At 40.1% G+C, this 13550-nt stretch overlaps 1 protein-coding gene across 3 annotated transcripts in view; it reads right to left on the bottom strand.

Moving 5' to 3' along the window:
• Window positions 1–7435: 7435 nt before the first annotated feature.
• The window catches only part of LOC121645883 (cytochrome P450 2G1-like), a 35367-nt gene continuing 29252 nt past the window's right edge, over window positions 7436–13550 (bottom strand). For all 3 annotated transcript variants that reach the window (XM_041994642.1, XM_041994644.1, XM_041994643.1), the window contains 6 exons: window positions 12883–13043; window positions 12277–12453; window positions 8917–9058; window positions 8551–8738; window positions 8249–8390; window positions 7436–8161 (listed from right to left, as the gene is read on the bottom strand). In XM_041994642.1, coding sequence (XP_041850576.1) covers window positions 7980–8161; window positions 8249–8390; window positions 8551–8738; window positions 8917–9058; window positions 12277–12453; window positions 12883–13043 — 992 coding nt within the window. In that variant the 3' untranslated portion in view covers window positions 7436–7979. The remainder of the gene's footprint in view (window positions 8162–8248; window positions 8391–8550; window positions 8739–8916; window positions 9059–12276; window positions 12454–12882; window positions 13044–13550) is intronic.

The raw sequence follows: 13550 nt of genomic DNA on the forward strand, positions 1-13550 counted from the left end.
ATTAGCACCTCCAAATCCAAGAACATGGTCCTTAGCCGGAAAAGGGTGGAGTCCCTCCTCCGGGTTGGCAATGAGGTCCTGCCCCAAGTGGAGGAGTTCACATATTTCGGGGTCTTGTTCACAAGTGAAGGAAGGATGGAACAGGAGATCGACAGGCGGATCGGTGAGGCGTCTGTAGTGAAGCAGAATCTGCATCGTTCTGTCGTGGTAAAGAGGGAGCTGAGCCAAAAGGCAAAGCTCTCAGTTTACCGGTCGATCTACGTTCTTACCCTCACCTATGGTCACGAGCTGCGGGTAGTGACAGAAAGAACAAGATCACGAATATAAGCATCCGTAATGAGTTTTTTCCGCAGGGTGGCTGAGCTCTCCTTTTGAGATAGGGTGAGAAGCTCGGTGATCCGGGAGGGGCTCAGAGTAGAGTCGCTACTCCTCCACATCAAGAGGTGCCAGATGAGGTGGCTCGGGCATCTGGTCAGGGTGCCTCCCGGATGTCTCCCTGGTGAGATGTTCCGGGCCAGTGCCACCGGAAAGAGGCCCAGGGGAAGACCCAGGACATGCTGGACCGACTATATCTCGCGGCTGGCCTGGGAAAAACCTTGGGATCCTCCCAGATGAGCTGGTGAATGTGGCCAGGGAGAAGGAAGTCGGGGTTTTCCTGCTAAGGCAGCTGCCCCCATGACCCAACTCTGGATAAGCGGGCAGTTAATGGATGGATGGATAAAGCACTTTGGTTACCTTATGATCACATCATCTCTCTGTACGAATCACAGTCTATTTGCACATTCACAATACCCCAAACAAAGTGGACCTTCTGAGAAAAACTGACTTAGATTCAATCAAAAAGGCTGGTGTGAATGTGCCCTAAGGGACTAAACTGCCTCTACAATCCCATTGTTCCTGCAAGGCCAACCCACAGATATAAAAGACAACCCACCTCTCCTCTTCAGAGACTTTTCAGACATGCTGGTAACTGTATGACTCTCTCCTCATGCACAAGTATTAATAAACCTGAATGGCCTTTATTATCTGGATCATTGTAGGAAATTATCATTTATTTTTTTCACCACATGAACAAATGCAGAATTTGATAAAAGAAACACCCCAAAAGAGGAAGGATTGAGATACCACTGTGTTACAGAAAAATTCAGACTTTCTTGAATGTTTTTCAAAATATTTTGTTGTATCCCTTTAAGGACCAACCAAGCGGTAACCTCCGCCAGTAAAATGTGAAGCCTATGCGGAAGTGCAAAAAATTGCAGTTCACCCCTCATCCACTAAGGGCTGGCTCGAAACAGTCAATCCCCATAGACTCCCATGATAAAAATACCAATTTCACAGCAATATCCATGGCAAAAAAGGAGGGCGCAGTACAGCCACGGTTTTTAGACGGCTAACAGCACTCCTTAGCTTTAGCCTGCCTTCCTCTGTTAGCTGGTTAGCAGTGTTGGGGTAGTTACTCTAAAAAAGTAATGAGTAACTAGTTAAAAAAAAGTAAAATGAGTAACTAGTTACTCATTACTTTTGTAAATTGTAATGAAATTACTTTCCTCATTACTGCTTTTGAAAAGTAACGTCACTACTTATTACTTTACCATTTCTTAATTCACCGTGTAGACATGGACAAACATCATAGCAGAATCTGTCTGCATAGTGTTTATTGTATATTGTAAACAAAATGGCTTTAAAGCCATAAGAACAACATTTCTGTCGGTGGGAGGAAATGTGCATATTTGTCTCATAATAATTTTATTTAGTATTTTTCTAAACCTGGGCAATTCAGTAGTCCACAGGGGGAGCATATCTCCTACAATGAACCCTGCAACCAGCTTGTTAATTTCTGTCTTACCGGCTGCTGCGCTCCAGGAAATGTTGAAAAAAGCTTAGCTTGTTTAGGTGGGTCGGCTGCTGAAGGACTCCTTCCATTGATCGGCAAGCAGGATCTTTCGCTACAAGTTTGGACTGAAACTGGACCAAACTGAAAATAATGCGAATATCACCACTAACCAAAAGCCCGTATCTCAGACTCTCCAGCTCTATTTTTCTTTTTCCTTAGGTGGTGCACAAGCAACGTGCCCAGGCAAGCACACACACAGGCAGCAGCACTTAAAACAGATCAGAACTTTACACATAGGCAAACACGGCTCGAGTAAAGCAGAAAAACACGTAATTTCGTTACCGATATTTTAAGTGTAATGCATTACTTTACTTCGTTACCCAAAAAGTAATATCGTTACTGTAACGCGTTACTCCCAACGCTGCTGGTTCGCTACCATTAGCTCCGGGTTAGCTCGGTTAGCTCTTAGCTACAGGCAGCTTGGAGTTTGATGGGTATCAATCATCCACACCCACCTTCACAGTCCCCCTCTCAGCTTTACTCCTTTGCTCATTTTTGGATTTTCCGGGAACTGCCCAATGAGCTTCAGTTCAGCTTTTCAGAAACCTGTGGGTGACATCACGGAGGCTCTGTCCATCTCTTATTTACAGTCTTTACTAATAGCATTATATTCTCTATTAAATCCAACTACAATCATTACAGTAATATTGTATCTGGAAATGTTAACCAGAATTAGCATTTTTTTTAGCTATTAGCATCACACTTGTCATGCCTAGACCATGTTAATACATTACTTTTCATGGCTCCTTCCTTAATCTTTAGCCTTTGGTTGGTTAACTGAGTGCTGACTATGCCTGAAACACACTTCAAAAGTGTACAACAATATCAATACAACCCTATAAACCATTCTAACATGTTCATACCTTAGTAATGTCAGGGTTGTCACATTCCACAAGGGTACATATTCACTACAACTTGAAGAATGGAGCGGAGATCAACCGACAGATCGGTGCAGCGTCTGCATCGATGTGGACTCTGCATCTGTCTGTCATTGAGAAGAAGGAGCTGAGCCAAAAGGCAAATCTCTTGAGTTACTGGACGATCTATGTTCCTACCCTCACCTATGGTCACGAGTTGTGGGTAGTGACTGAAAGAATGAGATCGCAAATACAAGTGGCTGAAATGAGTTTTTCGGGCTCTCCCTTAAAGATGGGGTAAGAAACTCTGTGATCCAAGAGGGGCTCATCCGTATCAAGAGGAGCCAGATGAGATGGCTTGGGCATCTGGTCAGGATGCTTCTTGGACGCCTCCCTGGTGAGGTGTTCAGGCTGGCCTGGGAACACCTGCAGATTGTGGCGGGGAGAGGGAAGTCTGGGCTTCCCTGTTTAGGCAACTGCCCCGTAACCCAACCCTGGATTGTCATGGGAGCTGGTCCGCAGCCTCTGCAGCTTCTACAATCAGACTCATCTGCTCCACCTGAGCCTCATTACCACTCACTCGCTCCACCTGTTCTTCACCCTATTTAATCCCTACCCAGTCTCTGCTTCCCTGCCAGATGGTCACCTACTTTCCTTGTGAGAAACCTTGTACTAAACCTTGTCTTGCTCTAGATTCCTGTTGCCGACCACTGCTGCCTCCTTTGACTCCCCGCTGCCTGATTCCCTGCTGGACTCTCCTGCCTATCTGATTCCTGTTGCCGACCACTGCTGCCTCCTTTGACTCCCCGCTGCCTGATTCCCTGTCGGACTCTCCTACCTTCTGCCTGCCAGGTTGCTGACCCCTGTTTCCACTCGACCACCAATCACCGCCTCTCCAGGCTTAAATAAACTGTTCAAACTATTCCGTGTGTGTAGGCTGAATTACCGGGTCTTCCTTGAGACAAACGTTACATGGATAAGCGGTAGAAAATGGATGGATGAAAACCCTGGAACAATGACACAGCTTAAATGAGGGAAGGTCATTTTGTTGGGATGTCTTCAAAATGTAACAAGTCACTTTGATGACATTAAGTACTTTGTAGATTGCTTTATCAACTTTTCCATCTTGGATATTTGCAGCTAGTAGTGTGCAAATAATGAATAACCGAGGTCTGAATGGATCAATGTAGAGATGACACTGATAGAAAACAACAACAATATAATTTAAGCAGATACATTACAAAATACCCCTTTATAGTCAGAAAAGAAACCCTAAATCATGAGAAGAAAGCTGCTGGTACACACTTCCTCACACAGAGAGGCATGGCACTGAGTTGCATCTGTAACTTGATATGTTGGAGGTCAGGTGATCGGTCAAGCTGTGTCGGGCTGTCAGTGTGCTGATGCATGTTCTGCTGGATCACTGTCTGGTGGCTGATCAACAGAGTGAATGTCCATGTCAGACTCTGTGGATCACTGTCAAGACTGTGGAAGAAGTGTGTTAACAATCCATCTGATTACTTGGAGTATCAGTTGTTGTGGCAGGTTTTATTAACCTTAAAGGGGACATCTTACTCACTTTATTCCCAGTCTGGAACAATTCTCTGATATCTCAGAGAAATGTTAGTTTTAGTATAGCCCTTAGTTTTAGTACAATACTGGTCACAAAACTGGCCACTCTAAATTCTACCTAGGAGTGAGTGTGTGTGCGAATGGTTTTCTTTCTGTGTTGGAAAGAAGAATGCATTGCAGATACTGCTGAGTACTTTCTCTGCAGGTCATCTGTAAAAATGTTTATTTGAGTACACAAGATCCATCAGCAATGGAACAAATAGGTACAGTAAAATATATATTTTTAAAGTCATTTTCATGCTTTATTGCTCTGGGCAGGGCTGTTAATTTTCCAGACTGTCAAGAGTTATCAAATTAAACTGTTTCACATACACATGAAGAGGTGGAGTTTATGCTATGACAGTCTTTCCTGTTTAGCTACATTCCAGAAATTCTGTAGTAAATTTAAGAAAAACAGTGTCTTTACAAAGTTTTATGGAGCTCTCTGGCACGTTGATTTTGGGTTTCTGAATCTGGTTTTCATGCACTGGTGGAAGCAGATTATTTCACTGGCAGATGACCCCTCACTGCAATGGTTAGGGCTACCCAAGCTACAATAATTTGGAGATGTGTTGACTGAGCTCTTATTTTTAATCACTACACTGTATCAAGTTTCAATCTTTGGGTTGTTTAAAAATCATGCAAACATTTCAGCTGTAAGTCTTATACATTATAATATTGCCTCTTTCTTTGCAGATAAAAGGTTTATTTTGACCTGATCTTTTACTATTTATTACTACTTTCATAAGCTTTGGGAATCAGCAGTTCCAACAAGTGATGTACTGGGTGTGATACATTCCTGAGGATGTTTTCTCTGCCCAGCCTGAAGGAGATCGCCAGCTCTCACTACCTCAGCAGAGCTCAACACATCATCAACAACTCGTCTCACCCCAGTTACCACTTGTTTGAGCTGTTACCCTCACGATGGCGCTATAGGTCACACAGAGCCCGGACTAGTAGACTGAGAGACAGTTTCTTTCCCAGAGCAATAACCACATAAAACAATTCAAAATCACACAGATGAGAACTGCTCAAAAACACACAAGAAAGCCGGTCCTTCTGTGCAATAACTGTCTAGGACAGGGGTATTCAATTAAATACAGTCTGTATGTACAATAACAACAATGAATAAATTGAACTTTATTCAAAATAATACATACATGACTCATCTCAAAAAGAACTGGGGTAAGAACTACAACAAATGAAAACTTTCTCCTCCTCATGTTGTTATGACAGTGAAACTGATTTGTGCCTCACAGATAAGAAGGTTTTTTGAGGGGCTGCATGATAAGCCCTCCCATACACTCTCTTTTCTACTCTTTATTATATATATTTGATACCTCTCCTATTTATTCGCGGGCATTGTTACTGTTACTCTATCAAGTGAAGTTGAATGTGGATGCAGGTAGGGGCATGCTGGTGTTACACCAAAATCTGTGACCCATCAGAATCTGTGACCACGAGGGGGGGATGGCATACACTTCTCTGCATATACGTCTTAGAAGACATCTTTGCAGACGAGTGAAGTCTTGAAAACTTGTATTTAGTCTGAGTTCATTATAGTACAGGTACATATTCCGATGGCGATCAGAAATTGTAACCTAGATCACCCGTTTTATAGTCTGGATTCTTCTAACATAATATCCAATATTGTGGAGAGCTGTGAGAGAATTAGGGAGGCTTCATAACAGGAGCAGGATAAGCCCAAATAAGCAACTACATTAAGAAAAAAACAATCCCCAAAACCTGCAACTTGATTTTCTCTTTAAATCAATGAATTAGTTCATTTTCTGGGTAGTACTATGGAGCAATTTAACCACCAAAATAACAGCTCCACCTCATCCCTGTATGCAGACTCATCCTCCTGGAAATACATCCCCCTACCTGCAGTGTCCTCTGCAAACTTTATGATGATGCTGCTGGAGGGCAACACTATCCTTATTGGTTGTCTCCATCTATGATTGCTCATAACTTTTAACTCTTATGAAATGAAAAATACTTTATACATCCCAGAAGGAAATTGCAGTATTGTAGCAGCGTATTTATTATTATATCATAACAATTATCACATTTGAACAAAGCTGTATCTTTAAACTTGAAGAAACTAAATGAGCCATTTTAGGTTAAACTTTTTTATTGTTATTTGATTGTGAATCATGTACATAGTTTCCTGTTTGCTGACTCATAATCTAAATCCATCTGATACATATTTTTTTCTTTTTTTAACTGAAAATAATCTGTGATAACTTTTCAATTAAATTTAATATAGATACAGAATAAAATAAAATAAAATAAAATAAAATAGGAAAACACATGCATCTTTAAATTCTTATTATTACACTTATTGGAGGGCCTACAGTGAAGCAAAGACATGCAACTATTCTACTACTGTGACAATTTTTTTCCCCTCACAGTTCTGGACTAATTGACTTCAGCATCAGCAGAAGAGGGAAGAGGATGAAGGTGGACATGAAAAAAACAGAATGACAATTTCTTTCAATTTTTTCTCAGTCTAACTAGGAAATACCCGTAAGCCCTACATTAACCATTCTCTTCCTTTCCTCAGCAACACTTTCTGATCCAATCTTCCTCCTGAACTGCATCGTGTCCATTTTGATCTTCTGCTTAATGTTTGGTCTGCACTTCAGCTATGTTGATGATCACTTCCTGCACAAACAGCTGTATCTTACCTGATTGTTCCAGGTTAATGTATTTTATAATATACTGACAGGAATTCATATGTTAGTCTGCATGTATAAAATACAAAACTAGCACCTTTTTTAAACCTAAAAGATAAAGAAAAGAAATATATTTTTCTTTCTTTCTGATTCTAAAGTAATCCACCTGATTACTTGGAGTATCAGTTGTTGTGGCAGGTTTTATTAACCTTAAATGCAACACAGGCTTTCACACATATTGAAAAATTAGGCAGATACATTATTATCTAGATCTGCAGTTCCCTGATAGGCCACTTGAGGCTCTCTTGAAAAGTGAGCTGATCTCCGCAGACCGCCGTGTTAAACTGCCAAAGTTACGGCCATGAAAATGTTTACGCTAATGTTTTTTCTGGCAACTATAAGGGGGCATTTTGTAGTGGATCTGTTTAAATTATATGAAGACACAGTTTTCTATCAGTGTCATCTCTACATTGATCCATTCAGACCTCAGGTATTAATCATTTGCACACTACTAGCTGCAAATATCCAAGATGGAAAAGTTGGTAAAGCAATCTACAAAGTACTTAATGTCATCAAAGTGACTTGTTACATCTTAAACACCAAAAAAATTACTGTACCTCATTTAACATGTGTCAGTGTATCAGGGTTTCAGTTTCATTCTAAATCATTTCACAGTAGAAGAAAAAAACTGGTGAGGACTTTGTTTAAAAAAGACCTTTTTTTCCCCCAAGGAGCATTTCTGCTATGACTTTATTTCAGTATATGTTTTCATTCAGATAATACATTTATTGTTAGCATAAAAGAAAGCATTTTAATTTATAATACATGTATCATGATTTGAATTAAATGTATACAAAAACATTTATATGAAAAACAAGATTATATTGTGTTTTCTACCAGTAAACATCAACTTTTAAAGAAACTGTGCAGCTTTTCCTTTCACCGTGGGGTGGCAATGATTTCATACATACGAGGCACATTGGCAAAGCTGCTGTACTCTGAAACGAGGTTGATGCTGTCAGGTCCACCAGGGCAGGAAAAGGTGAAACCCTGCAGGAGAGATACGATGAAGAGGAAGAGCTCCATGCGAGCCAGAGACTCACCAACACAGGCTCTTTTCCCTGTGAGGAGACAGTCAGAAAGAATAAGATATATAGCTCAAAATGAATCATTCTGTGTGATAAGTGATCACTTCTCAGCTGGTTTACCTGCAGAAAATGGCAGGAATGAAGGATTTTTCTTAAAGTTCCCATTCTGATCAAGGAAGTTCTGGGGGTTAAAGGACCCGGGAGTCGTCCAATGCTTTTCCTCTTTCAGCACAGAGTGCAAGAAAGGTATAATCAGAGTGTCCTGTTGAGACAAGACAGCTTTTAGCATTCAACAATGTTATATAAGTCAATGGTCAGCCTTAGACTCATGTCTCTTTGTTCTCGTAGAACAGGTTGTTTTATTGTGATGGCTGATCAGTGAAGTTTCACTAATGAACCTCAGACTTTGGAATTGAATCTACCTTGGGGATTGTATAACCCCTGAAGGAGATGTCCTTCAGTGCACAGTGAGGGAGACTGAAGGGGACAATGTCCAGAAAACGTTGCACCTCATGGATGACAGCATCTGTAAAAGGGAGGGACTTCCGGTCCTCCATCTTGGGACATCGATCCCGTCCAATTACAGTGTCGATCTCCTGTTGCATTTTCTCTGGAGGAGGGAAAATAAATGTAAACACCTTAATATGTTGTTAGGAAAGACAGGATAACTAGTAAACATTCATTATTTTGACCACAGTGTGTATAGAGTGGGTGTATTCTGTAAGGGAACACAGCATGTCAAGCTTCCTCATGTATGAGAAATCTTTGCCTTGCTTAGTGGGACCTACCTTGTATGTCTGGGTATTTGATCAGCACATTGAGAGCATATCTGATAGTCGAGCTGGTGGTTTCTGTTCCAGCCAGGAACAGATTCACTGCTGTTGAAATCAAGTTTTCATTGTGGAATTCGGTTTTTGGATTGTCTTCTTCCTGAAAAGAAATGGTGGAAAGAGTGTTATAAGATGCACATCCAATCCATATCATTTGAATACACTGAGCAGCTGGCAGCAGATCTGGGAATGAGATCTGTTAAAAATCACTGATAGCAAAGTGCAAAAGTCTTGAGCCAACCCATTCCTATAAATTTGTTTTGGAAAACAGGAAAAAGGTGCAGTGATCTGTTTAATTCTGTGCAAACATACAGAATTTCTTGCAGTAAATATTTGGTCTGAACAGTTATATTCTTCAACACTGCCTGAACCCTCTTATGGTTCTTTAACATAGACTTCAAGAATAGTTCTCCAGGCTTTTTGAAGGACCTTCAGAAGCTCTTCTTTGGATTTTCTTTGTTCCATTCTCTGTCCAGATGATCCCACTTAGCCTTAATAAATTGATGTTAGGCCCTGGGGACACTCCATCCTTCCATCAAACCTTATGATTTTCAGTCCAATGTTGTTGTCATGTGGCATTCCTCAGCCTTTTCTCCCTCTTTCCCTTCTTTAAGAATGGCTTCTTGACCCTTCCATGGAGACAATTTTTGATGAGCCTTTTGGCCAACAGTAAATGGATCAATTGCAGTTCCAGATATATCTCTTAAGTCTTGAGTCAGTCATTGCTGATGTTTTTCTGTTTTAAAGGACATCTCTTTCATCACAAGAATCTATTGTAGACATTTTTATAGGCCTGGCACCTCTTCTTTGGTCCCCTCTCCTAATATGTTTTAAGGACACACTGCACAGCATGCTATATATATCTTTATTTAAATAATCTTGTTAAAGCACCTAAAAACTGTTAAATTGTATTATCTGTCTGTATTTTTCATAGACTTCACTGCCCATGAGGCAATGATAGAGCAACCTGGAGGGATGTGATTGGGAGAAACAGCCTCCCTGATCCCAAGTACTGAATTGCTCTACAAGATATGGATTATCAATATCATTATGTTCCAGCATAAGATGGTCCATTAGTGTAAACTGTATCACCGTGGGCCGAATGCCAATGATCTTCTTTCTCATGGCATCATCAGACCCGTAGGTCTATGTTTTGGATACTTGTGTTAACACGGAGCAGAACTCTCAATTGATCACCAGTTGAAATGAAACCTCACTCACTTTCTCCATCTATTTCCTTTGATTTTGGAGGAGTTTTGTTCTGGTGGTTGCAGCTGATGGTTTTGTGGACTTTAATTTTTTTATTTTATTTCTGTATCAGACATTTTACTTTGTTTTATTTTTCACCACAGGTGATGCTATTTGTATTTCTAACTGAGTCAGGGTAGATTGGAATAGTTATGTGATATTTTGTAAGTTGTTAGAAGCAGCATGTTACCAGTATAAATGAGTTGTCAAACATCATGCAGATCATTGCTCTTACAGGTTGTGGGTCAGCATTGTGTGACTGAACTGCAAGTGGAAAATATAACAAGACTGAAACTTGGTTTTATTTTTATACATCACTTCTACATACATGCCAGGATTTTCTGTCTTATAAAGAGTTCTTGTTGTTTGCACATTAAAGACTGAAATCAAGACAATGAGCCACTCGTGGGTGTAAGCAGCATGGAAAAAACAGATTCATGGTGATCTGCTTCTGCAGTTCAAAAATGACTTCTACATGGTTAAAAACAAACTGAGGTGAGCAAATGTTTGTTTAAAGTTTTATTCTCTTTTATGGTTTAAAGGGAATTGGTGCAAGGTATGTGTACATAAAGTGTGTAACTGGGGATCAAACTGCTTTTTGTTGTCCTGTGCCACCAGTAATCAGGGTTATCAAGACAATACTGAACAATACCTCCCACCCACTTCACAACCTGCTGATTGGTTACAGGAGTACGTTCAGTGAGAGACTGATACCACATAAATGCTCCACTGAGGAACACAGGAAATCATTCCATGAAGTGCGTAATTTGGGACCAAACTGCTTCCTCCTGGTCACCTCACTTTGGAGACTTTTTGAGCATGCCCAGTAGTGATGGGATCTTTTCAGAGAGCTGGCTCTTTTGGCTGGGCTCCCAAAGAAGAGCCGGCTCTTTTGGCTCCCAAACTAATCTTAATTTAGCATCTTTTTTAGCCCCATAATTTAACTTAAATTCTGAAAAATTAATGGTTTGTGTTTTGAAAACCCGTTTGTGTTTAGCTTTTTTACAAGAAGCCTTATATTTGCCTCCTTTTGTGCATTTATGCTGAAACAAAACCACTTACTTTTGTTTAATATTTCAACAAAAATCTTACAATGCACAAATGAACAAAAAGCAGCGAACAAATCCACAAAATAGAATGAGAACCAACCTCAAGAAAGCAGCATTAATGTTCTCAGTGCAGGTTGGCATTCAGAAAAATAACATGCCTCATCTTGGATGGCTGATAAGGTTTCTCCTCTCTGTAAGTAGGGTTTGATGACATGACGCACTCACTCACGTACTCTCCTCACCGCTGTCTCGCTTGCGGTGTAGTGCAGGAGTGCCCAAGTTCAGTCCTCGAGATCTACTACCCTGCAACTTTTAGATGCAACCCCTCTCAAATACACCTGAATCAAATGGCTCTATTCCCTCCTCCACAGATGATTCAGCTCTGCAGATGCCTGGTAACGAGCCATTCATTTGATTCAGGTGTGTTGGAGAAGGGTTGCATCTAAAAGTTGCAGGATAGTAGATCTTCAGGACTTGACTTGGGCACCCCTACACTAGAGGGATTACATATCCTATTAGCCTGGGACTGCCTTTGGATCTCCCAGAATCAGATGGAAAGAGATTTCTAGGTTTACCTCTTGACCCTGTTGCTTCCAGACTTAATTTAGTATAAGTAGAGGGAATTGATTGTTGGTCGGATATTTCAGTGAACAAATGGGAACAACTGTAAAATACTGCTTCAAACAAAATACCCTATTTAAAATCTATTCTTTGCCAGTTTGCCTGTTTAGTGTAGATACAACATCGGTTCATTCTTTGAGTTAGATGTTTTTTATGTTTGAGTAATTCATAGGTCAACGACATAATAAAAAAAGAAAGAAAAACTCCACATTCCTGTGAAAATGGTCAGTCAGATACAAGAACTGGACTGACAAATACGTAAAAAGAAAGTATCCGAAGAAAGGTTTTCCAAGTCCCTCAGAAAGCTGGAGAACATCTGATTGCTTAAAGGATAAATATACAAAAATGTAGAGCGGCTCAAGACTTTTACACAGAACTGTACAAGAATGTTCTTTCCCACCTGATCAGATCGGATGAGGAAGCAGTCAATAAAGTCTCTTGGGGAGCTGGGGTCCAGAGTTGCTTTGTGCTCTTGGATCTTCATCTTGATAAAGCGTCTGACCTCCTTGACATTGCCAAAAACAGTGTGCTGGTAGCCAGGAAGATGTTCCATGAGCCAGGGGAAGATGTTGTACAGCTGTGGAAACAAATTCAGACCAAGCTGTGGGCATTTATCTCAATTTTCTGTGCACATGTTCTCTATACAGACCCATCTTCAGAAAAGTTGGAAGTTTGGGAAGTTGGTCATTTTATTCAAAGTAATGATTTTCAGTGTCTTCACTGACCATCGCTGGACTTAGAGACAAAGCCTTGGGTGGATGCTTCTGTTTTTAGTTGACTACAGAGTAGATGTGTTTCCACTTTCTTACTTATACTCCGTCATTGTGTTTATCAGTTAAAGTTTAAAATTAATTAACCAATTAGAGATTTCAGTTTTTATTGCATATCAAAAAAACTTCTTCTAAAAATGAATTTGTATTCTTTGAATAGGTTTTTAAACAAATCAAATAAAACCCAAAGTATTAAATAAATATTATGTGTACTTAGAGAAAAAGCTTTTACTTACCACACCCCATGGGCTGCTGAGGAACTTTAAAATTGTATTTATGATGCTAAGAAGGTTCAAAAATTGTTTGTCTTCATAAGTGAACCGCTGGCCAAACACCAAACAGCAGATCACATTAGACACGGTGCGGCTCAACAAGAAAGTGGGGTCGAACGCTTCACCTGCAAGTAAAAAGAAAAAACTAAAATTGTCTCACAAATGTTCTTACTAGAGACAAAAAAATATTCTCAAGAGATTAAAAAATGCTGAGGAAGTCAAGTCGAGTCAAATCAAATTTATTTATAAAGCACATTTAAAACAACCATCGTTAACTGAAGTGCTATAAATAACATGATACACAATAAAAATGAAAATTAAAAGCAACACAAATTATCCGACTAAAATTAGTTAAATGAACAGGAGTTAGTTTCAGTTAAAAGACAATGTGAACAAATACATTTTCAGTAGTTTCTTAAAAGTGTTACTAGCACATCTACTTGACAATGTAATACTTTTCCACAGCTTTGGGCCCGCCCCACAAAGGCACAATCTTCTTTGAGCAGGGAACAGCTAAAAGCAGCTGTTCACAAGATCTCAGAGGTCTGATATTAGTGTACAGAGAGAGAAGGTCAGAGATGTGCAATTAATTCAGAGCCATGAAACCATACAGAAAAGTCTTAAAATCAAGT

Source organism: Melanotaenia boesemani, chromosome 9 (genome assembly GCF_017639745.1).
Source record: "Melanotaenia boesemani isolate fMelBoe1 chromosome 9, fMelBoe1.pri, whole genome shotgun sequence".
NCBI lineage: Eukaryota > Metazoa > Chordata > Actinopteri > Atheriniformes > Melanotaeniidae > Melanotaenia > Melanotaenia boesemani.